At 39.7% G+C, this 26016-nt stretch overlaps 1 protein-coding gene across 1 annotated transcript; it reads left to right on the forward strand.

Moving 5' to 3' along the window:
- Window positions 1-1940: 1940 nt before the first annotated feature.
- Window positions 1941-21042, forward strand: PERP (PERP, TP53 apoptosis effector). The gene is made up of 3 exons (XM_011978417.1): window positions 1941-2339; window positions 12913-13053; window positions 17256-21042. Exons 1-3 carry the CDS (start codon window positions 2126-2128, stop codon window positions 17480-17482), a joined length of 582 nt encoding a protein of 193 aa, XP_011833807.1. The 5' UTR covers window positions 1941-2125; the 3' UTR covers window positions 17483-21042.
- The last annotated feature ends 4974 nt before the right edge of the window (window positions 21043-26016 follow it).

Here is a 26016-nt window from a genome sequence, read left to right on the forward strand (position 1 = left end):
CCCTTTAGAAACATGGAAATTCCCCTCTTTCAATCTTCTAAAGTGGAAAACCTGTATGAAAAATCATCATCATCAATCCTTACCATATACAGGCACTATCTTGAGCACTTTAGATGTATTTGCTCTTTTAACACTCATTAAAACACTGAAGTTAGCACTGTCTGTCTTACAGATGAGGAAACGGGGGCACAAAAAACTGAAGTAACCTGCCCAGTGTCACACAGCGAATATGAGAAAGCATTTAAACCTGAACCATCCGGTTCCACAGTCCACACCACATGCTGGGTAAGTTATTGTTGGAAACCCACCAGGGTCAATGTGGTCTCTTCCAGAAATTGTGAAGAGCTAATCTCCTTGTGTTCACCTCAGCATTGATGAGCTCTTTTTCTCAAGCCCATCGGAAATAGTTTCATTGAATAACAGAAAGAAATTATATATATCAAGTCCAAAATTATTCAGAGATATTAAGACGCCTGCGAACCTCTCATTTTGTCTGAAGCCACTTTGCTTCTGGTCAGTATTTGACTTATAAGAAAATTTTTTCTCACAAATATATTATACATAGCTAATTAAACAAATATCTTCATTACTTTTGAAAACCCTGAGAACATAAATATCACAATTTTCTTCACACAACTTCCATGATACAAAGTTAATTTTTGGCAGAACACCCTCTTGTGTTCTTTGAAAGTGAAAATATTTACCTGTAACAAAAATATAGGATGTGGTTTATGTAAAACTTGAATTATGTAAAATGAAGGCTGGGGAAATTATTTCATGTGTTTTCAGATACTTTATCCGTGCTTTTATTTATCCTCAAGAATTGCCAGAAAATGGTATAAGTCAAAATAGTATTCTGTTTCTATTGAGAATATCAAATTGGAATATAATTTTAAATATTTTTTAAGTAGTTCCCACTTTTATATTAAATTAACAGAAAACGTATTCAGAAGAAATCTTTGGAGGTACATGACCCCCATAAGATGTTTCAGTGATTTTCCCAAGGCCACCGAGATGCCTGACACTGAGAACTCCTTTGTTCTCAGCGGCACACCTGGCTGCCACCCCACCCTCCCTGCCACACCTGAAGAGTCAGGACGTTGACGGGAGCTAGCCCAGGACACCAAGGGGGGGATTCTAAATGCAGGTTGCATGCTGACGTATGATTTTTATTTGGAAAAACCTCAAAATAGTAAATGAAGATTAGAAAGAGTGCAGTTTAAACAGGTAGAGATTCGTGATAGGAAGTGGACTGCAGCAGAGGCGACATGAAATTATCTGGGGAAGCCAGATGAAGCCTTTCCGAAAGGAAGCGAGCATTTGTTAAATTACATGTTCATTCATCAAATTCACTGAGCTTCCCTTGAGATCAGACACAGTGCTGGACACTAGGGATACACAGATAAATTCAGCATAGCCTCCGCTTTCCAAAAGCTGGCAACCCAGCAGGAAAGAACAGCATGCAAAGAGGTAAGAGTACCCGGGGAGCCAAGGTCCAAGGTGCAAAGGTGGAGCCTAGGAGAAAGGGATCACCTGTGTCAGCAGGGGTCAGGGACGGGCTCCTGGGTTTGGGACGGGCTTCTGGGTTTGGGTGCACGCGTCCAAAGGAGTGCAGCCTTTATCCACAGGTGCAATTAGAACACCCATCTCACACTGCTGAAAACTCAAATATGGCATTGCTGACCACCGCGCCACGATGCGACATCAGGCGTCAGATATTAGGCTGGCGCTGTGCAGATAAACAGGTGTATATGTTGGTGCGCCAGGAAGACAAAACACGCGCCTGGAGAGGACCAGGCGAGCGGGACTGGAGGCTCGGGGGACGCGTGGGACCCTCGGGCCGCCTTCCGCCGCCGCCCGGTGTCACCCCAGCCCCGCCTGTTTACCAGCGGCCCCGCCCGCCCCGGCCGGGCCGGCAGGTCGGGGCGGGCGCGCTCTGAGTCACCGGAATCTAGGTGGGGCCGCCCGGAGCGGCGTCCTCGGGAGCCGCCTCCCTGCGGCCTCTTCACTTTTGTGGCGGCGCCCGCGCTCTCAGGCCACTCTCCGCTGCCGCCCGTCCCGCGCGCTCTTCCGCCCGCTCCACTCCGCTCGCTCCACTCCGCTCGGCCCCGCGCCGTCCGTCAACATGATCCGCTGCGGCCTGGCCTGCGAGCGCTGCCGCTGGATCCTGCCCCTGCTCCTACTCAGCGCCATCGCCTTCGACATCATCGCGCTGGCCGGCCGCGGCTGGTTGCAGTCGAGCGACCACATCCAGACGTCCTCGCTGTGGTGGAAATGTTCCCAAGAGGGTGGCGGCAGCGGGTCCTACGAGGAGGGCTGTCAGAGCCTCATGGAGTACGGTGAGTGCCAGCCCGCCGCCGCCGCCTCCAGGAAGCCCTCGGGGCTGCGGCCTGCAAAAGCCGCAGCGCGTGGTGGGCCCTCACAGGGTCAGGGGGAGCCGGTGCCTTTCAGAATGCCTGTTTAGGGCGAGCTGGGGCTCATGCATCCGACCTGAACCAAATGCAGCAGCGGTAGCTTTGGGTGGTTAGCACCAAGCTCAGAAACAGAAAAAAAAAAAAAAAAAAAGAAAGAAAGAAATGGCCCTAGTTCAAACTGTATAGTTTTTTTTTTTCCTGGGTTTTATCAGTTACGTACGAAAGATTATTTCAAGCATTGCAAGTTTAGATGAGTAAATCTAATGAACAAAGTTTCTTGGAGACCTGAAATTTCTCTTCCTCCTGTTTCTTCTTATGATTAAAATATAAATATTGAAATAACGTGCCTCCCCTAATATCAGTGGATTTGTTCAACTTGATATAGCTGAAAAAAACGTTCCCATTAAAAAAAAACCCCTTCAGGCAGTTTTAACAGTTAACGATTTCAATAGCTACTTCAGTCTTTTTTACCGGTCTGGCTAGTTCTTGTTAGCTCTTGTTCTAGGGAGTGTCCTTTGGCTTAAGCATGGCATTGCTGTTTAGAAAACTTAATTATTTTAATCTGATTTGAAATCTAAAAAGCAAACACATTCCCTACACCCGCGAAGTGAAGCAGAGTTGGCAAATTTAATGTACCTGGGGTGTGCCATTTTCCCAGCATGGAGGAAGCTCCCTGCTTGCCTTGCTGATAGTCAGGATTGGAGCGTGGTTCTTGTTTGAAAAGGCATTTTCTTTCCCAGTGGGAAGCCCCCTCTCCTTGCCTAGGGGTGGACGGGAATCACAGCTGGGGTCTACTGTGATTAGCAATGTGTGTGGGAGAGATGGGGGGCTGTGAGAGCCTAATAAAACCTTAAAGCCAAATGGGCTTTACCTACTGGGTTTAATAGTTTTAAACAGAGAAAGCAATCTACCCTGCCTGTTTTCAATTCTTACTATTATCATTTACTTGATTCTTTCTTTGAAGTGGCCCAGGGCTTCCAACCCAATCCTGTTTATTTGTGTTTCTGGGGTACTATATCAGCAGCCTAGTGCCCTTTCTTTTGTGTAATCCTTTGGACGTCCTCATGATGAACTTCCCCCACAGAAGCAAGCATGGTCCCCATTAGCCGGGTAATAAAATGTAAACACTGCAGAAAATTCCAGCTTTCCTTGCAGTTTGTGTGTTTTCTTCTCTGAAAACCCATACAAACAGTGCGCCAGTTCAGGTCTGTATCATCTCCCAGTCTTTTAGGTTTTTAAAGGGAATTCATTGTTTTTTGAAATAATGTACCTCTATCTTCTAGTTAAAATGCATCTGAACTCAGTCTTGTAGGGGACCTAACAGATCTGCGTTTGTGTTTTTAAACATACTTTGATAATTATACCCTACTCCAAAGACTAATGCAGACCCAAAGTATACGCAGTAGTCCTCCACATATAAAGTAAGGTTAGTGTGCCTTCGACTGCGGGGGCGGATATTGGCAGAACTATGATCAGTGCTACTGCCGGGACATGATTTGACCTGCAAAGCTCTGGCTGTGACCACAGCCCTCTTGTGAAACATGCACAATGCCATTTTTATTTTTCTTGGCTTGCAGGATGAGCTCACCTTTTTAGGGTGTGGCTGTTCCACCTTAGACTGATACATTGCTTTGTATATGGAAGGCAGTAAGCAGGTCTTTTTTTCTTAGTTTGGTTGAATTTTTAATTAGAAGTCTAAATGTTAATTTTTTTCATTGTAAAGAAAACACTAACCAGTGTATAGTTTATAATTCAGTTTGACATAGAAATTGGTCCTTAGAAAAGCTCGATTTTCTAAGTGGATCTTGAAATAATGCAGCATGACTGATTTTCGTAAATGGTAGTAGCTTTAACAACTCAATTTAATTATTCCTGCTACCTTTGCAAAGGTAATTAAGTGCCAGTAATGCATTATACACACACACGGCTCTTGCTGAAGATCTAGAATCAAATCATGAATCTGGGATCTGCTGTCATGAGGTGATTGTGGGAAGAAGACAGCAGATACGGAGCTACCCCTGGCTGTTTTAGTCAAAGATGAGTTTAAGTGTTTGTTATACTTCTGTGCTCATCGCCACATGCACATTGGCTAGTTTGGCCTCACAATTGTAGAAGCTGTGTATAACGACACTGTAAGGTGATTATCTAGGAGTCTATGAACTCTAGATTTTCAGATAGCCTCAGTAAGGCCTTACTGAAAACCATATATTTACATGAGCTTGTACTTTATCTAAAACGAAGTAAGCAGTTTACACACACTCCCACATATGCACAAACACACAGTATCTTGTGCAACAAGGAATAAGGTTGATGGCTCTGATTAAAATGAGATCTCCGTTTAGAGAACTGAGTGTGTACATCCACTTTGAAAAACTTCATATGTACTAGGCAATAAATATTTTGATTTACCGTTGTAACTATTAAGAAAGTCTTTTTATTACGAACTGTTTCAGCACCTCTCTTATTAGATGATGTTCATAACAGTATGTTCATTTTGGTAGTAAAGACACAGGTTATTCCTGGCAAATATTGACAATAATCCTAATGAGTATGGATGTTTTTATAAAGATAAATCCTTAGAACTATATGAAAAGCAGAATGTTATATTTTTCACTGTTACTGACAGTTTAAGAATTTCAGATGACCAAATCACCTCATTTTTCCTTGTGAATGAGCCAAATTATTTGCTGAATACTTTCTTTGACATGATAGTACCAGCTAAATTAACACCCAGCTTAAAACATTATTTGATTTCTTAAAAAATCATGGTTTATATTTGTCAAAACAGGAAAAGAAAATCTATGGATTAATGATTGAAATCATTCAAATTTCACCTATAAATAAAATGTGAAATTTAAATGTATGTTCACTCACACTAGTTTTGCACCGCTGGCACCTTCTTTTCCAGTTTTTAAGAAAGAATACATCAGGAGGATATTTTCGGCCTCAGCTGTGTAGATTTCAAATCGCAGGCAAGCTCCAGCTTGTTCAAGTGGAGAATAATGGCGATAAGTTTGTGCACCAGAGTGAAACAGGCAGTCAGTGAGGATTGACGAGTATTTGCCTTGAATCCAAACTGGGAAGTACAAAGCCTCCGTTGTTGTTGTTGTTGTTGTTGTTGTTTTTTAACCAAAGCCACCCTTTGCATACTGCAAACGCATCGATATTTTGTTTGTTTTTAACATGAAATCACTGTTGGACAAGTCAAAGAATCAGTATTACATGAAATAGTTTTAGGTCAGTTAGCCCTGTGGCTCTCAAATGCACAATAAATAAGAAAAGTAAGTACAAGTCAATAGTTTACATTAGTCTAAATTCCTCTTAAAGCAGGGGCCCCCAACCCTGAGACCACAGACCGTTACTTCCACTGATTCTACATTATGGTGAGTTGTGTAATTATTTCATTATATATAATACAGTGTAATAATACTAGAAATAAAGTGTATAATAAAGGTAATACCCTTGAATCATCCCAAAACCACACCCCAACCCCAGTCTGTGGAAAAATTTTCTTCCATGAAACTGGTCCCTGGTGCCAAAAAGGTTGGAGACTGCGACTGAAAGGACTTCATTTTGAGATCATGCCCTTGTGGTTTTTTCAGTGGGAACTGGGTAGTGAAAGGTATTAAACTGTTCCTGGCTGGGTGCGGTGGCTCACGCCTGTAATCCTAGCACTCAGGGAGGCCGAGGCGGGCAGATCACTTAAGGTCAGGAGTTAGAAACCAGCCTGGTCAACATGGTGAAACCCTGTCTCTACTAGAAATACAAAAAATTAGCCGGGCGTGGTGGCGGGCGCCTGTAGTCCAGCTACTCAGGAGGCTGAGGCAGGAGAATGGCATGAACCTGGGAGGCGGAGTTTGGAGTGAGCCGAGATTGCGCCACTGCACTCCAGCCTGGGGCACAGAGTGAGACTCCGTCTCAAAACAAAAATACAAAAAAAATTCAAAAAAATCAGCCGGGCGTGGTGGCGGGCGCCTGTAATTCCAGCTACTCGGGAGGCTGAGGCAGGAGAATTGCTTGAACCCGAGAGGCGGAGGCTGCAGTAAGCCAAGATCATGCCACTACACTCCAGCCTCGGCAACAGAGCGAGACTCTGTCTCAAAAACAAAACAAAACAAAAAACTGTTCCTAATTTATGAAATTAGGCATTAGCAGACAGATTACTCTTTGCATGAGCATGTATGCATTCAAGTCCTTACACAGCAAAAAATAAAAAGTTGGCTACTCTATTGATTTAATAATTTTTAAAAGTACGTATGATTTATAAAATCTAGAATGTTTAGGACCCAGTAATCTAGTCCAGGCCATTCATTCCACATGTGCCTCTCTCAGCAGTAGCCACCGTAGACAGCCTCAGTTTTTCTCAGTGTCCCCTAACTTGTGTTTGTCCTGTAAAGGGATACAGACTACTGGGATATTATAATTAGAAGGGAATTAAAGTACACCAGATTCAAGCTTTCACCAAAGCCCGCACCCATCCATAGCACCCGTGACTAAGCTTTGTCCCTTATTCAACAACTTAGTTCTGTTCTCTGGATGATAGTTTGTTTCCAAGTACTTCTCTTAAACTGACAGAGCTGTGTAATTCCTACTTTCCAGTCTTCTTTCATTGACAGATGTTCAAATATTTGAGGATAGATCCCAGGTTCACTGCTAGTTATCTTGTCTTTAGATTGACTTTTCCTGTTTTCACCCCATCCTGTATAGAATGACTTCTCCTCTTGTTGATTAGATAAATCGTCTGAAAGAAGGTTATTAAGGGTTAAAGTAACAGAGAGCAATGGAGTAGTCAGGTTCATGAGACCACGCAGAGCATGTAAAGAATCTCACACCAGCTGTGGAATGCTCTCCCATGTATTCTCCCTGCCATCTCTCTGTTGAGCCATTTAACTGCCTTCCTGAACTTCTGCAGAATGGTGTCTATTTATGTATTTTTTGGGGGGCCTATTATGAGTTGTCCTCTAGAGTTTTGCTGCTCAAAGTGTCGCAAACCAGTGCAGCAGAATTATCTGGGTGGTTGTTGGACGTCCAGTGTCTTGTGCTGGCCTAGGAATCGGAATCTGCATTTTAACTACTTCCCGGAGGAGGTAAGCACTTTTAAGTTTCAGAAGCACTGGCCAAATCACTGCAGATTACCTCCTCATTGAATATGCAAAACTATATTTTTGAATACATCATTCTCCCATGCTTACATTTAGTTGTAGGCAGGATCTTTTTTATTTCTTGAACTGTGGTTTTATCCAGTTTTCAGTTCCGCCTATGTTTGGCTTAAAGAGCGTTATAGAAACAGTATGAAGAATCTGACAAAATCTTGGATGATACAGAATCTTTGGTATTATTGACAGATGAATCCTGTATTCTGGAAAGGGACTGGACTCTGGCTGGGTGCCACATTAGTGTCATAAGGACATCGAGTAAGAGGGTAGGCCACGTTTAAAACTACTGAAGAATGCAGCAGATTCATGAAGAGGACAACTACCTTTAGGGGGAAAATTAGTGATCGTCTCCAAAGTATTACCAACAATTTAAAAAGTATTAATGACGTTCTTCTTGTCTCAAAATAAAAGTTTATTTTATTTTCTCAAGCTTCAGTTTATCATTTCTAGCTTGACCTTTTTTTTGAGACAGAGTCTCCCTCTATTGCTCAGGCTGGAGTGCAGTGGCGCGATCTTGGCTCGCTGCAACCTCCGCCTCCCAGATGCAAGCGATTCTCATGCCTCAGCCTCCTGAGTAGCTGGGATTACAGGCGTGTGCCACCACACCCAGTTAATTTTTGTATTTTTAGTAGAGATGGGGGTTTCACCATGTTGGCCAGGCTGGTCTCGAACTCCCGACCTCACGTGACCTGTCTCGGCCTTCTGAAGTGCTGGGCTTACAGGCATGAGCCACCACGGCTGGCCTATTTCTAGCTTGACATTTAAGGTATTTATTTATTTTTGCTTTTTTGCTCTTATTAGTTGATCTTGTTAGTTATCTTTTTTGCTCTTATTAGTTGATCTTACTAGCCTTGTAACATTTTGGGTTTTTTGTATGTAATTTCTGGAAAACAATATAGCATGCTTTCTCATACAAAAAACTTAGAAACACTTCCTAGGAAAAACTCAGTTTTGTCGGTGACGTTAAAACACGTTGGTTTCCATGTTTTTGATTTGATGTTGAATCTTTGCAAGGGCTAGGAAACTTTGATAAGCTATTGTTCATCTAATGAATATCACTTAAATTTTAATGCTGTTGGTTTCTTTGATTACATGAACTTTTCCAAGTGGCACTTGGAAAATAAAGTTAGGACACCAAATTGGTCTTCCCTTAAGAAAATAAAACAAACAAACAAAACTTTCCTACACAGAAATGCAGCATCTATTTACCTGGAGTACTGAATGCTTTTGTGGTCTTAATCCAGAGAATGACAGTTGACAATGAGAATCCTTTCTACTCTCTCCCATACACTTACACACACACACACAAATTTGGTATATAAAATAGTAATGAAAGACAAACTTATGTTCATATTAGATAAAGATGAATAGTCTCTCTTTGAAAAACTAAGGACCATCTATTGAATCATGAAAGAACTTTAGGACAAGTTCTAAAAATTGATGTTTTCCAGTGGGGTTGGTAAATAGGATAGAATTTAGACTGTGATATAATATAAAAATATAAACAGCTCCTAAAGGGTTTGGTCAGTTTGTCGATAGTAGGCTCATTCTGGGTAACTGAGTGAGACCATAGCTACCTAGGGCATAAAGTGATTAACTTTTCAAAATGTAGGTCATGGAGAATACCCAGGTTCTAAGTGTCTGCATCTGAAAAGCCTCTTCTCAGACAGAACGGTGGGCTGGAAGGACCCTGCTCAGACCTGGTATGGTCTAAATGGTCATTGACATGAGAAGGCAGATTACTTTACTTGAAGACGTCTGTTATTCATCAGTCAGGATCTTTAGAACTGTGCCAAGATTTCTGTCTTAAATGATAGTTAAGTGATTCAATGTGGGTGTTTCCGTGATGCAAGGAGCAGGTTTTACACGTTCTATTTCCAAGGCAGTCTTTCTCAAGACAAAATGTTGTTTAATTTTCCATTTTGATTTTCTTTAGACTCAGCACTTTAAATAAGCAAGACATTAACTGAATTGTTTTAAGATAGCATGGGAAAAGTTCTTAAAATATTCCTATATGTACATTCACGTCTTGGCTTTAGGTTAGGTGAATTGGCTTGCCATTTCTTTGGTTTAATTCCCTCCAAGCACTGGAAACTAAGCATAAATTATACTTCAGCTGTAATGTTAGAGGAAGTATAATAGTAATAATCTTTTTATGTTAATTTTCCTCAAATAAGTAAAATTGTTAATATTACTCTTTACAGAAATATCATACATAATTTATTTGGCTAGATTTTTCAAACCTTTATCTGTGATTGTAAAAGTTTAGTTATTGAAATACGTTCCTTGTTAGGACGTTTTGCCTGTTTTTATTGAAAATTCTGCCATGCAATGATTTTTATTATGTTTGCATTATTTCACATGCATATATAGATATGTTTCCTTTCATTGCAGTTTCAAACTTGTGAACTCATAAAATTAAAATAATGTTTTTGCTTATTTGATTTAACTATTGGGCTTAATTGAACTTAATGATTACCAGTGGCCATTTAAAAAAATCTAAAGAAATGAAACTATAATTGACAGTGGGTCACATACTTAAAGTTATGCGAACCTTTTTGATAGTGCTGCATGTGTTTTAATAAGGACTTTAATCATCTAAGTTGTTCTCAAACTTTATGGATATAAGAAACACTAATAAAATGCAGATTCTTGGGTACTACCACTCAAGCTCTGATTCCGTAGGTCTGGAGGGAGGCACAGGAATGAGTATCATTTTAAGGAGCACTACTGCTTATTTTGCCTTTGTGGTCTATGGGCTGTACTTAGAGAGGTCTGATTAATTAATATTCTTTCCAAAGCATGGTCCCTCTTCTCTTAAAACTTATCTTGAAGAATGAGGCAAAAGTGAGAAAAGAGGCTTACTAAGTTTAACATTTGGGCTTTATTCCTTTCTATTTTAAAATAAAATGTTCCCATTTTAACCTTCTCTCTCAAATCTCTCAGTGGTCTGACAGGAAGAGCTAGAAGATTTGGAGGAAAGTAATAAAAATTGTCCATATAAAACTAGGCCAAATCAGGTACAGTCTCAGCCCCATCCTGACCTAATTTGTGTGAAAACAGTGTTTCTAGGACAGAAAAATGTTTTATCTCCTTAATAATCTATTGTGCCCCAGTCATTCATGAATCTAGAGGAAGACCTGGAAGGTGCATGGGAGTTGGAGAAGGGCATGTGGAGCCTTAGCTCAGGTTTGTCTCTAACAGATGAAGAGAGAAAAATGCATCCGATGACTGAGGAACAATCTTTATGGGATAGTGCAGAAGCTCGCAAATGTAGAAGAAAATAAAGACATGAGGTACTGGAGAAAAGTCACAGGGACACAGGAGGAATGTTTGGAGTAGTGAGGGCTGGGGAGTTAGTCACTGATACTACAGGAGTGTGCTTCCTCGCCATCATCTTGAAACAGGCGTTTGTAGCCTTGGTTAACAGATGCAGAGACTGAAGTATGGCCAACGGGGCAGAGGCAGGGTCCAAATGAGGTCCAGCAGCTCCAACACCCTTGCTCTTTCTGCCAGCCTCCATCTTCATTTCACCTTGACCAGTCAATCGACGTAGAATTAAAGGAGGACAAATACTGTCAGCTGTGCTGTGTTACAGAGTAAGAGTAATGTCAAGGCGGAGGACATGTGACTCATGACTCTCCTTTTCAAATGTAGTGAAGGCTAATAGGTTAAGAGTGCACAATCTTCCACGAGCAAATGAATGCATAGACTAAAGTGGTATATTCATACCATAGAATATTAATCAGCCATTGAAAAGAATGAAGTATTGATTGATGCTATAACGTGATGAACTGCATCATACCACACTCAGTGAAAGAAGCCAGTCACAAAAGGCCACGTAGTATATGATATTCCATTTATATGAAAGGTCCCAAATTGGCAAACGTATAGACACAGAAAGTAGATTTGTGGTTGTGAGAAGCTGGAGGAAGAGGGGATGGAGGGTGACTGCTAATGGGCACAGGGTTTCTTTCTGGGGCGATGAAAATGTTCTGGATTGTTAGTGGAGATGGTTGCATAACGCTGTGAATACAGTAAAAACCACTGGATTATACACTTTAAAAGGGCGAACTTTGTAGTGTGTAAATTATTTTTTAAAAGTCATGTTTTAGATTCAAACAGGCTGAAATCAAACTCTGTCTAAACCATTGACTAGCTGTGTGGCTATGGTCAGGCTATTTGAACTCTAAGTATATCCTTCATTTCTAAAATAGAAACAATAGCAGTGTGCACCTTAAGAAGTTATTATGAGATTTACACTACTCAGGTAACGGGGGCACTAAAATCTCCACCATCATACAATTCATCCCTGTAACCAAAAACCACTTGTACCCCAAAAACTACTGAAATTAAAAAATATATATATATATAAATAAAAATAAAATGGAAAAAAAAGTTGTTGTGAGGATTCAGTGAGCTCATGCATGTCCTGAATGTTATTAGGTATTACCACTAGAGGCAAGGTTGTGTGTGAAGAGGTTTTAACAATGAGGGTGGGTTGAACAATAGGTGTTGTTGACTAGAATCATTCGTGTGGATATCATGGATCTCTGTATTTCCTCAGTGCAGAATAGAATGACCCAGGGCTGGAGGTGCCTATGTATGTCTTCAAACCTAGAACTTGATTGCCATCAAATCCTGATTCTTTTTTAGGGCAAAGATAAATCATTAAAATCTATTGTAAAATACATTTTGAATACTTAAGAGATTAAAATTTAGGCAGAAATTTAGGAAAGTGGTTTGCTCCCAAGCTTGTTATAAGATCTTGTTATAAGCTAGTTATAAGCTTGTTATAAGATCAGAACTACTTCTCCACACTTAAATTGTTTTATTTAACACCTCTGCCTAGTCATAAATATATTTTTTCAATGATTATTTTCGTATGGAACCAAACATTAATATGAAACAAAGATCCCTTAAAGATATTTACAAACATTTCCTAGAGTTTATAATCTGGATTATTCAGTACCAAAAATGTTGTTTATTATGATCATGTTGTGTTAGAACTTGGGTGAACCTTGTACCCATTATGTGGCAAACTTATCACACGAGAAACAGATTAATGAAGTTTGAGTTTAATTTCAGAGATGTAAACTTTTGCCAAAAACTGAGGGGGAAAAGACATTTCTTAGTCTCAGTATATTAACGTCCTACATATGAATTGCCTGTTCTTCCCTTAAAATATGGAGATGCTTAAGTATTGTCAAAAGAAAAACTGTCCTTCCATCCAAATACAACTAGTAGGGGAAAAAAGCCAAAAACTATATTGATACTACGATAAGTAATTTTTAAACTTGGTATGTCTGTCTTGTTAATTGCTGTTTCTTTTTTTCTTGCAGCATGGGGTAGAGCAGCGGCTGCCATGCTCTTCTGTGGCTTCATCATCCTGGTGATCTGTTTCATCCTCTCCTTCTTCGCCCTCTGTGGACCCCAGATGCTTGTCTTCCTAAGAGTGATTGGAGGTCTCCTTGCCTTGGCTGGTAAGATTGTGTGTCAGCAATTCTTCATTTATGCCTTCAGTGGGCATCAACTCAGTAACGGTCAATTCCACAAAGAAGACCCATGACTGTTACAGTGTCTAGTCTGTTCTTAGAAAATGTATCACTAGGGTAGAAGTAACGGAGGAGAGAAGTGTTTCAAGATCTGCGTCCCTTTCCTCCTGTAGTTCATGCAGTGTTCTGTACTCCCCATCCAAGTGACAAGGGTTGTCACTCTACACGCCCCTCTCTCTCTTAGGGGGCCCTATCCACTGACTCCTCTACCCAAGAAACTAGGCCATGTCAGCCTTGGAAAAGCAGTGCTCTCCATTGTGGTCCCCAGCCCAGGCCTACTGTGAGCCCCCTGCCGAGGGGACCTGAACGCCCCTGAACTATTTCACTTGTTGAAAGAGTCTCGTGATCTTATGATGTGGGGCATGAAATGGTGCTCTGCCGTGGGAGGGAAGACCCTGGGAGGGGCCGGAACGGGAATCTGCAGCATAGTGCCTGTGTGGGGAGATAGTGGTCCAGACACGGGTGATGTGAGGAAATTTAGTTATTCACGTATGCAGGGCCCAGCGTGAACACTTACTGATGGAGTACAAGAACTAGGATTTTAGGAGGAGAATTATTGGAAATTGTAGTCAGGTATGTGGCACTAAGGAAATCTGTAAAGGGCAGGACCCTAGCCACAGAGTTAGATTCAGAAGTAAAACTGGACTTCCCGAGCAGGGAAGAAAGAGAAGGTGTTGATAGCGGCAAAGCGAGGCCACAGGTCATTTCTTACCAGTTTAGGCTTACGGGACCAAAGCAGACATTCAAGCTACAGACCCGAGGTACAAATACAAAGTGAGCAGATGGTCTTGGAAACAGGTCGGAAGCCTTATGACTCGAAGGGGTCTGTATGATCATGCATGAACCAGGAGGAAGGCCATTTTGTGCTGGTTCCCTGAGCTTAGGAGAGTTAAGTTCATAGAGCTGTGGGCAGCACAGCTGAGGTAGGAGGAGTGCCTCAGAAAACCAGCTGGTCCATACACAGCCCTGCTCTCTTCACGGCACATCTGATAGTTTCTCTTCATTAAAAATAAAGTTCTTAATCTTCATATTTTCAAAGTTTGCTTTTTGAATATTATTTTAAAATCAGAAGTGACTTGGAATCACAAAACATATAAAGAACCTGGTTGGTGTCCACTTTCATTTCTACTTGGTTATTTTTATAGTTCAAATTTATGAGACCCTAGCAAGGAAACACACTTGATGTATCTTCCTTTCACATGTCTTAGAAAACTCCATAGATGCCAGTTTAAATCACCATTAGAAATAACACACTAAGACCAGGCGTGGTGGCTCATGCCTATAATCCCAGCACTTTGGGAAGCCGAGGCAGGCAGATTACTTGAGGTCAGGAGTTCGAGACCAGCCTGGCCAATATGGTGAAACCCCATCTCTACTAAAAATACAAAAATTAGCTGGGCTTGGTGGTGCGCACCTATAATCCCAGCTACATGGGAGGCTGAGGCAGGAGAATCACTTGAACCTGGGAGGTGGAGGTTGCAGTGAGCCGAGATGCATCGCTGCACTCCAACCTGGGTGACAGAGTGAGACTCCATCTCAAAAAAAAATAAAAATAAATAAATAAATAAATATCACACTAAGACATTAATGTTAGTTGAAAAAATCCTAGTAAATACTATATGACCCGGCATTCTGCTCCTAAGTATATATCCAAAAGAATTAAAAACAAGAACTTGAAGATACTTGTAACCCATGTTCATAGCAACACTATTCACAACAGCCAAAAGGTGGAAACAACCAGTGTCCATCAGCAGATGCACGGACAAACAGAGTGTGTGTATACATACAGTGGAATATTATTCAGCCATAAAAAGGAATGAAATTTTGATATACGCTACAACATGATGGACCTTGAAAACATGCCAAGCGAAATAAGCCAGGCACAGACTGAGGACAAATATATTATTCCATTTACATGAGCTACCTGGAATAGGCAAATTTACAGAGACAGGGAGCAGAATAAAAGTTACTCCCTGCGGGGAGGGAAGAATGGGGAGTTATTTTTAAAGAGATACTGAGTCTATGTATGGATGAAAAAGTTTTGGGTATAGACAGTGGTAATGGTTACACAACGTTGTGAATTTATTTAATGCCACTAAATTGTACACTTACAGTGAACAGTTGAAAGTGCAAATGATAAATGTTATGTATATTTTACCAGAATAAAAAAAAAATCCTAGTAAAACTCTTATCCATTGCTTTCTTGTAGCATTAAAACAAAAATCTAGCAGTGGGCATCCACAGTGACAGGGTAGCAGAGTTACTGTTGTAAAGAAAATTAGTTCAGTGAGCTTCAACAGATTTATAGCTTAACAGTTGGCTTAACTTAGAATTTTCATTTTGTAATTTAATACTCATCCTTTCCTTTAAAGAGTATGAAAAATAGAACAGAAAATGTATTTAGAAGAATAAAAACCCTAGAAATCTCAACACATTTTTAGTGGTAATGTTGAATAAGGCCTATTTGACTTTTAAGGTATGTTTCATAGAAACAGTTGTTTTAAATTTTAGATATATTCTTACATTAAACATCAGAAAAATTGAACACTGATACTATTTAAATTAGGCAGAAATTAATCCAAACTATTATAAGGACTTCGTATATGATGAGCCAGAATTGATAAATAGCAATATTTAATATTTATTACCAAGAAAATTAGAAGTCAACGTAGAAAAGCATTGCTTTTGTATCTTACACAGTATGTGGTAGCAAATGACAAACTTAAATAGTAAGAGTTTGCTATTTAAAGTATACCAGAAGTAGATACATATTTAAGATTTGCCCTAAGATTGTCCTTTGTAAATTGCAAGAGGAATGTTTTAGTTTAGTTAAGAATTAGAAGCAACAAATGAAGATACAGAAACATCTATAGCCTTTCTGGCAGTGGGAAAAAAAATGAAGAAGAAAAAGAAAACCACTTTAAGGTACATCTGTGGAGCTGTAGAAAAGAATTAAGATGGTAGAAAAATGGTGGTGAGGACTACAGATTTCCTGATACCTTCCTGGCGGGCACAGCTACTTGGTCCCTCCTTGTGGAGAGTAGTGTCTTATGGTGAAAGAGCTAAAATCAGACCCTTTGACATGGCAATGTACATATAAATATTAAGTTAAAATGATGCAGAATACACATGTATATACTCATTGTAGCTTTATATATACTCATGTATATACTCATTGTAGCTTTATAAAATCATGCATGTTCATTGAAAAAGACCACGGAAGTAGACTCGATAATGAACATAATGTTCATTAACATAATGTTCATTATCGAGTCTACTTTCGTTTGAAATTTATAATTTGTTTGAAATTACTTAAATACTATTACAATGGTTAATAATTGTAATAATGTGACTATTATCCCAGAGAGTTTAGAAATCTTCATGTGTTTCTTTCCACATCCTCAATCACACCTCCCTAAGCACTGTGATCATTTGCTGCTTTTATTTTTCCTGTCCCCACCGCACCTCCCCATGCCCTTACCCCTGCCCTCCCTCCACGTCTGTTTCCTCTTCAGATTCTCTCGTCCTCTGCAGGCTTCTCTGCGGATTCTCCCCTTGATCATTCTCAATATCAGTTCATTGTTTCATTTAGTCATTTACTTATTGAATGAATATTCCAGTGATTTGTTATTGAATATCAATGTTGAGTCATGTGTGCATGGCTGTGTGTATATATGTGCATGCCTGTGTGTATATATACATATATATATGTAATTTTTGCTAACACTGAACATATGAAGTATGTGTTTGGTATAGGAAACACAAAGATGAAAAAAATAGGTTGTTCTTTACTGTGCTGCTTTGTATTGTATGCCAGTTTTATACTTTTTTGTTTTAGTATATATAATGCTTATGTAATATAGAATGGCTCTCCAATTATTTGTGTGTGTGTGTGTTTTTCACATATTTGGCATATGTGTGTGATACTGCTCAGTGCCAGGCATCTCTTACACACAGTAGTCAAGAATCTTTTTTGGCCTCTGCCTAACCAGATTCCTCCTGCCTCCAGGTAGATTTTATACTTATTTCGAGGCAGAAACTTGGTGGAAGGAGTTAATCTGTCGTTACTGTGTATTTATTCCTTCATGCATGTATGCATTCATACCCTGGGATTTTTTTCTTCCCTTTAGCTGTGTTCCAGATCATCTCCCTGGTAATTTACCCCGTGAAGTACACCCAGACCTTCGCCCTTCATGCCAACCTCGCTGTCACTTACATCTATAACTGGGCCTACGGCTTTGGGTGGGCAGCCACGATTATCCTGATTGGCTGTGCCTTCTTCTTCTGCTGCCTCCCCAACTACGAAGATGACCTTCTGGGTAATGCCAAGCCCAGGTACTTCTACACATCTGCCTAACTTGAGAATGAGTATGGGAGAAAATCGCCGCTGCTGAGATGGACTCCAGAAGAAGAAACTGTTTCTCCAGGCGACTTTGAACCCATTTTTTGGCAGTGTTCATATTATTAAACTAGTCAAAAATGCTAAAATAACTTGGGTGAAAATATTTTTTAAGTAGTGTTATAGTTTCATGTTTATCTTTTAATATGTTTTGTGAAAGTTGTGTCTTTTCACTAATTACCTATACTATGCCAATATTTCCTTATATCTATCTGTAGCATTTATAGTACATTTAGAAGAGAATATGAATATGAAACTTAACACTTTATAAGGTAAAAATGCGGTTTCCAAGACTTAATAATCTGATCAAGTTCTTGTTATTTTCAAATAGAATGCACTGGGTCTGTTAAGGGCTAAGGATAGGAGGAAGATAATGTTACAAATTATTAATGACCAAATATTCTAAAATAAACACACAAAAAGTTTATTTTTAAGCCTTCAGACTATTTTTAAGGAAAGCAAAATCGTTTCCTAAATGCATATCGTTTGTGAGAATTTCTCATTAATATCCTGAATCATTCATTTTTGCTAAGGCTTCATGTTGACTCGGTATGTCATTTAGGAAGGTACTGTTTCGTGGTCCAAACCTGTTGCCATAGTTAGTAAGGCTTTACTTTAAGTGTGAAATATTTAGACGAAATTTTCTCTTTAAAGTTCTTTATAGGGTTAGGATATGGGAAAATGCTATATTAATAAATCTGTAGTGTTTTGTGTTTATATGTTCAGAACCAGAGTAGACTGGATTGAAAGATGGACTGGGTCTAATTTATCATGACTGATAGATCTGGTTAAGTCATGTAGTAAAGCATCAGGAGGGTCATTCCTGTCACAAAAGTGCCACTAAAACAGCCTCAGGAGAATAAATGACTCGCTTTTCTAAATCTCAGGTTTATCTGGGCTCTATCATATAGACAGGCTTCTGATAGTTTGCAACTGTAAGCAGAAACCTACATATAGTTAAAATCCTGGTCTTTCTTGGTAAACAGATGTAAAATGTCTGATGTAAAACATGCCACAGGAGAATTCGGGGATTTCAGTTTCCCTGAGTAGCATATATATATGATGCATCAAATGGGTTGCTATTTTTTTTTTTTTTTACCATTTCTACTTACATAATGAAAACCAATTCATTTTAAATATCAGATTATTATTTTGTAAGTTGTGGAAAAAGCCAATTGTAGTTTTCATTATGAAGTTTTCCCAATAAACCAGGTATTCTAAACTTGTTTCCAGTTTGTAGTTTTTCCGTTTTTCAAATCTGCGTAAGGGAATTTAAAAAACAATGGGTAATAAGAACATGGTCTATAATGAAAAGTGGTTTTTGTTTGTTGTTTGAAGTTTTAAAGGCCTTGCTCATTTTAGGTGTCCAAAACCAATTTTTGAGTGGAGATGAATGAATTCTAGTAGTCTATTCCCTGAACTTTTTCCTCAATGAACAATACCCTAGACACACATTAAACAATTTCTCTACAGTCCTACCAACCAGAGGAAAATGGACTAAGAGATTTCTGGCAGGTTCAGACACCCGGGGGACATCTGTGGAGTGTAGCTGAAGCCCCCTCCTTGTGCTGGGGTCCCCTTCCATTCAGGTGGTGGGGTAGCAGTCTCGATTTATTTTCCCCTTGCCCACCTTCCCATTTTATCATTTGTTACTCCTTTTCCCACCATAGGTTATAGGTTACTTCCGCTATGGTGTATGTCATTGTGAGGATGGGTGCAGAGAGGCTGGGTGGGAGAATGGAAATATTTCTCCCTACGACTACCGTTGACCAGCTAGTCCTTGGCAATGAAGTTTTCTATGCTTTTCAAAATGCAAGGTGAATGTTAGAGAAATGTAATCTGGGTGGTTATATCAAAATTGAAAAGAAAAATCCACCAACTATGCCGTGACTGGTGGAGAATTTGAAGTGGTCATTAAAAATGTTAAAAATCCCATCATTTAAAATAATACCACAGCTCATTCAAGAAGATAATGGATATCTAGAGATAAAGAAATGTGGTCTCCTGTTATACATGAAAATTACTCCGTTTATAAGCTTCTTTAACCAAGAACTTGTCTTTGCATTATTTCCCATCCAACCTCCTTCTTCCCCTCTTCAATCACACAACACCTTAACGGTGCACATTTAGGAAAAATGCAACCTCCTGGGACCAACGAGCCTGATATAATAGAACCAGGTCAACCTCAAGTATTTATGACAAAGATAAACTAAGTCTGATACTTTGCAGAAATGTTCTGCTTCCTTCAGCCTTGTTCTAGTATAGAGATCTGCCATTCCTTATTGGTCCAGATTCACCAAGACCGATACCTTTATGTCATGAACCGAAGGGAAGTTCCAGAGGATTCTGGAGAGTAATGAAGAATTGGGCTGAGAAACACCTGAAGGCTAACAGTGCATTGCATGAGATTTCCCATGGTAAAGCTGAGGTGCTTTTTGGTTCGGTAATTAAATATTGAGTTCCCACCCTTTAAATAAGCAGTTCTAGGTTCCTAAGCAATTATTTCACTCTGTAAGTAGCCAGACATGCTAAGTGCCACTTACTGCTGAATGTAACAAAGAAGTAATATGTCAAGGTCTTTCCATGTTCACACAGGTAGCTGTGGGGTGTAATAACTTAGCTTCAAAACCATAGACTGCAGAACTGATAATCAAGTTCAATAGCCTTTCCTTTTTTAAGGAAATGAAAACAATGGAAAATATAGTCATCATAACTTAATTCGGTTTAATTTTTTTTTCTGTAAACTCCCCCTGAAAGACATTCCTATTAATACAGTAAATGTGAACACTGACTTGTTTTTCTAAGCATATCTGAAAGGGAATATTTGAGTCTCATCCCCAACTTTGGTCCTTGCTATCTGTGCAGGCTTGGGCAGGTCATCTTCCTGCTGGTCTCAATATCCTCACCTGTAAAATGATTGTAAATGATCCCCTTTCCTTCAAGATTCTCTGATTGATAGAATTTTTTCTTTAATTAAAAAATTTTAAATATTCCTTGAGTTGGAAACACTGATCAATAAGTGGATTGCTTAGGGAAGTTGGAACGAATGGATTCAGTCCTAACTTCCTCTTTTATATTCCCTCTTCTTTTCCTCACTCTTCCTGCAACACTTATTTTTACAGTTGAGTTTTAAAAATAAGTGTATAATATATAAAATAATTTCTGTAGTGTGGTTTCAGGTTTAAAAATTTCTGCAGACGGGCTGGGCTTGCAACCCCCTCAGTCGATGGTCAGAGCCCTTTGCTTTTTGAGACCATTTTTGGGTGAGCTTGGCTTGCCTGGATACAGCGTGCAGTGCATTCTTCCTGAATTTTGCAATTCTGGTATCTGAGTGTATTTTCTAGGTGTGGCAGTGCTGAGTATGATCCACCTAGGGTGTGGAAAAAGCCAAGAAAGGGAAATTAAAAGAGGTTCCTATCCAGTCATATTAATGATCTTCCACTTGTACTATCCAGTGCTTTGTTGTTACCCTCAAAAACATACTTTGTTAGCTGCAAAAATAAACAAAGGGAAACTCAGAAGTGTGTGAGCCTGTGTGTGTGTGTATTTAGAGATAGTTCTCTGGTGAAGAAATGGAATCCTGCTGGTTTAAATGGCACAAGCTTGCCTTCGTGATAATGAGTCATCATATAATCATAATAGATGGTTGTATAAGGGGGTGACCCAGCCAGTTTTTCCAGTGCAAAGACTCAAGGTAATTAACCTGCTATTATCAACTGCTTTTGATTAAGTTACTTTCAAGAGGAAATACTTAGATTTGAAACATAAACTCTGAATTTCATAAATAAAAGTAAATTGCCAAGTGAGACTTTGAAAGCAAGTTCCACGAGGATGCCCTGTTTCCCTATTCTATCCTTTCTATGCTGGCTAGTCAGTAGATACTCGAGTTGAAATGCTTCAGTGAAAATTTGCATTTCCAAATGCCAGCCCACCCAATTTCTAAAGTCAAGCAACACCTCCATGCTTAATCCTTTCTCAATGAAAAAACAACAACACTAAAGAAAAACTGATTTCAGTGTAGATGTGGAACACCGTGAGAAACGGACACAAAGGACACTGGCGTCTGCATGATTGATTTCATGTTGATAGAATTATCATTGGAATAATACCCTCTTCTGAAGATGTGTATGTGATAAGAAGTGAGACACATCACCACTGGAGACATCAACCTGATTACATGAATTCCTGGCAGATCCCAAACAGAGACAACCGCCTTTGTCTCAGAACAGTACATTAGCTATGCAGGACACCTAGGGGCCCTCACTCTGGAGTGATCTTCCTAACAGAGCTTCTGTAATTTAGGGAGAGGCGACCCTTCCCCTGGGCTGACACAGCCTCCTCCCACCAAGAGCACCCTGGGCTGGGTGCCCTTGTGCAAAAGGGCAAGGCTGCACAACCCTACCAGGTAGCACTGGCTATGGGATTAGGGCATCCAGACACCATGGTGGAACAATCTCGAATAAAAAGACAAACCCCAAGAGGGATGAAAATTACTGCCAGGACTGTTTAAAGAAGTCAGGCAAGTCTTGTTCCTCTTCCCCCACTCCATATATCCCCACATTTACCTCCCAACTTGTCTTTTATTGGGCTCAGAAACACAGAGGCATCTTTTTCCATCAGCGTCAGGGATTTAAGTAAAAGGGTGAATAGACCTCTCCCTGCATTCTCCAGTTTATGACTTTGAAGGCTAAATTCAACATTCAGAAACATCACAAACATCTAAGTCAAACGATGTTTATCTTTTTCTGCAGCAAACACACAATGCCTTAAATGAAACTATGATTTTTTTTTTAAAAAAAAGAAATACTGTGTTGAAGTTTCTCAGTTCAAAATGCAACCTCCATGCTTACTGATTGCCAAGACTAACAGGAAGCTTCTAGTTGGAACTGGCTAATTATTAGCCTAATTGCCCTAGAGGGGCTCTCTGGGAATCTCTGAGTAAGTTGTCTCTTTCACTCTCGCATAGAGTGGTACTATCCTTGGACTGTAGCAAAGCTGAGCTGTTAAAGAAAAGCCATGTCAAGAAGAGAACCTGCTTCTAAGCCATTGTCTGAGTCATCCCAGTTTCAGCTTGTTTGGTACTAAGGAGCTTATGTATCAAACATGCCTGGTTGTTCATGTTCTTTCACTCAACAGTTTTTTTGTTCCAAAAGACGTTAGAAGAATTTTCATAATATGTAGCTCTGTAATCCAAGGGATGCATTTGGAAATAAAGGCAGCTCTACATGTTCTCACCAAGGGAGCCTGTTTGCATAGTCTGTCCCTTAGCAAGTGATCAATGGAAAAAGCACTACTTCCGCCCTAGCGTTTACTTTGGTAACAGAGCAGTCCAATCTTTCCTCTCAACCTGGGGGTGAGTGAGTCATCACAGCATGGGTTAGGACTAGCAGACAAAGTATAAACAACTTCAACATTCTAAAACACAGATACATTCTCCTGAAAAACCATTTGCATGGAATGAAGAAGTTTCAAAAACAGGCAAACTAATTATCTGCGAAGAAGCTTTGTGAGCTTATATTCAGTGCCAGCTGAGATTTTAACTTAGATTCTTATTTGCAGGAGTTAACTGGTAGGAACCCTCTTTTTCTCAATTCTACAAATGTCTTTAAGATTTCTGTAAAAAAAAAAAAAAAAAAAAAAAGCCACATTAGAATCATAATCTAGATTTTCCCTAGAGAAATGCATATCAATAATTCAAAAAAAAATCCATGTTCCATATATATATATATATATACTTTTTTTTTTTTTTTTGAGACAAGGTCTCACTCTGTCACTCAGGCTGGAGTGCAGTGGCATGATCAGGCTCACTGCAGCCTTGACTTCCCAGGCTCAGGTGGTCTTCCCACCTCAACCTCCCAAGTAGCTGAGACTACAGGTGCACACCACCACACCCAACTTTTTTTCCTGTATTTTTTTGTAGCTCTATTATGATTCCCATTTTAGAGTTAGGGGTACTGAGCCTTGGAGAGGCTACTGACTTTCAAAGTAAATAATGAAGTTATAATTTGAAGCTAGGTTGGTTTAAATACAAAGTCCATCCTCTTAACCGCTACGCAAATACATTTGGAAAATACAGAGGTAGACATGATTTAAAGGTTTTTGTTTTATTTTTGCTTTTTGTTTTTTATTACTATACAAATTGCAGAACCATTAATATGTTGAAATGGATTATAATCATCAAGCAGAATCCTTCCTGTTTTTTAATGGTACATTGCTTTAATTTGGATTCCTGAACAGGGACTTGGGAGTAGGTGATTTATACAGGAGGTGATTCCAGGATGTACAAATGAAGGGATGAGGAGAGTAGGGTAGTTTAAGGGAAAAAAGAATCAAATGTGTGTGTTTATAATCAGATCACTGCCATGGGCTCCTGGGGACTTCTAAAGAGCTCTGTAAAATGTATCTCAAAATAGTTCTGCTTGAAGACAGGGAAACTGGATTTTTTATGCAACGGCTGCTGGGTTGTTTTTTGTTTGTTTTTTATGGGACAGAGTCTCCCTCTGTCGCCCAGGCTGGAGTGCAGTGGCACAATCTTGGCTTATTGCAACCTCCACCTCCTGGGTTCAAGCGATTCTCATGCCTCAGCCTCCCAAGACAACCACTTAAAAGTGGTTAAAATGGTAAATTTTAGCTTATTTATATTTTACCACAATAAAGATATTAAATTATTTAACATTAAAAATAAAATAATATTTAAACCGGAATTATTTTGTATTTCTATATGTATCTTTAAATATAATTTTTTTTCCCATGATGGTATAGGAAACAGGTTTGTTTGTTTGTTTTCCAACTTTTAAGTCCAGGGGCACATGTGCAGGATGTACAGGTTTGTTATATAGGTAAATGTGTGTCATGGTAGTTTGCTGCGCAGATCATCCCATCTCCTAGGTATTAAGCCCAGCATCCATTAGCTATTCTTCCTGATGCTCTCCCACCCCACTTCCCCTGACCCTGACAGGCCCCAGTGTGTGTTGCTCCCTGCCATTTGTTCATGTGTTGTCATCATTCAACTCCCACTTATAAATGAGATCATGCAGTGTTTGGTTTTCTGTTCCTGCATTAGTTTGCTGAGGATAATGGCTTCCAACTCTGTCCATGTCCCTCCAAAGGATATGATCTCATTCCTTTTTATGGCTGCATAGAATTCCATGTCATGTATATGTACCACATTTTCTTTATCTAGTTCATCATTGACGGTTATTTCAGTTGATTCCATGTCTTTGCTATTGTGAATAGTGCTGCAATGAATATATACTTGCTTGTATCTTTATAACGATTTATATCCCTTTGGGTATATCTCCAATAATGGGATTACTGAGTCAAATTGTATTTCTGCCTCTAGACCTTTAGGGGTCTTTTTTTTTTTTTTTTTTTTTTGAGATGGAGTCTCACTCTGCCACCCAGGCTGGAGTGCAGTGGCATGATCTTGGCTCACTGCAACCTCCATTTCTGGGATTCAAGCAATTCTCCTGCCTCAGACTCCTGAGTAGCTGGTTCTCCCAGCACTGTTTATTAAGCAGGGATCCCTTTCCCCATTGTTTGTTTTTGTCAGGTTTATCAAAGATCAGATGGTTTTAGGTGTGTGGTCTTATTTCTGAGATCTCTCTTCTGTTCCATTGGTCTATGTGTCTATTATACCAGTACCATGCTGTTTTGGTTACTGTAACCTTGTGGTATAGTTTTGAAAGGAGCTGGGCACATTCCTCAGCCCCGGGCTCAAAACTCCCTGAGCCCAGTACAAACACCACCTGGAAAGTCTCCGATAAGGGGACAGCCGTTCAAGGTTACTGAAAGCGTGGGAGCCAAAAGAATTTCTTTGTTCCCCTGCAACTTTCGGGCTATAAAAAGCAAACGCTCGCATTGTTCGGGGCCCTCTTGTATACTGTGGAATGGAGGGACCAAGTTCGAACTTGTAGTAAAGATCCTTGCCACTTGGCTTTGACACTGGACTCTGGTGGTCTTCTTTGGGGAACAAACGGTCTGGGCATAACAGTTTGAAGCTGGATTACGTGATGTCTCCAGCTTTGTTCTTTTTGCTTAGGATTGTTTTGGCTATTCAGGCTCTTTTTTGCATCCATATGAATTTTAAAATAGTGTTATCTAATTCTGTGAAGAATGTCAATGGTAGTTTAATAGGAACAGCATTGAATCTATAAATTACTTTGGGCAGTATGGCCATTTTCACAATATTGATTTTTCCTATCCATGAGCATGGAATGTTTTTTCATTTGTTTGTATCCTCTCTGATTTCTTCAAGCAGTGACTTGTAGTTCTCTTTGAAGAGATCCTTCACTTCCCTTGTTAGTTCTATTCCTAGGTATTTTATTCTTTTCGTAGCAATTGTGAATGGGAGTTCATTCATGATTTGGCTCTCTGCTTGCCGGTTGTTGGTGTATAGGAATGCTAGTGATTTTTGCACTTGATTTTTGTATCCTGAGACTTTGCTGATGTTGTTTATTAGCTTAAGAAGCTTTTGGGCTGAGACTATAGTG

This window comes from Mandrillus leucophaeus, unplaced genomic scaffold (genome assembly GCF_000951045.1).
Source record: "Mandrillus leucophaeus isolate KB7577 unplaced genomic scaffold, Mleu.le_1.0 Scaffold194, whole genome shotgun sequence".
Taxonomy (NCBI): domain Eukaryota; kingdom Metazoa; phylum Chordata; class Mammalia; order Primates; family Cercopithecidae; genus Mandrillus; species Mandrillus leucophaeus.

Excerpts from the sequence above, each read along its gene's own strand:
- PERP (XM_011978417.1), top strand. The coding sequence starts at position 2,126 with ATGATCCGCTGCGGCCTGGCCTGCGAGCGCTGCCGCTGGATCCTGCCC. Across the intron at positions 2,340-12,912 it reads TCAGAGCCTCATGGAGTACG|CATGGGGTAGAGCAGCGGCT; the intron begins GTGAGTGCCAGC and ends TTTTTCTTGCAG. Across the intron at positions 13,054-17,255 it reads AGGTCTCCTTGCCTTGGCTG|CTGTGTTCCAGATCATCTCC; the intron begins GTAAGATTGTGT and ends TCTTCCCTTTAG.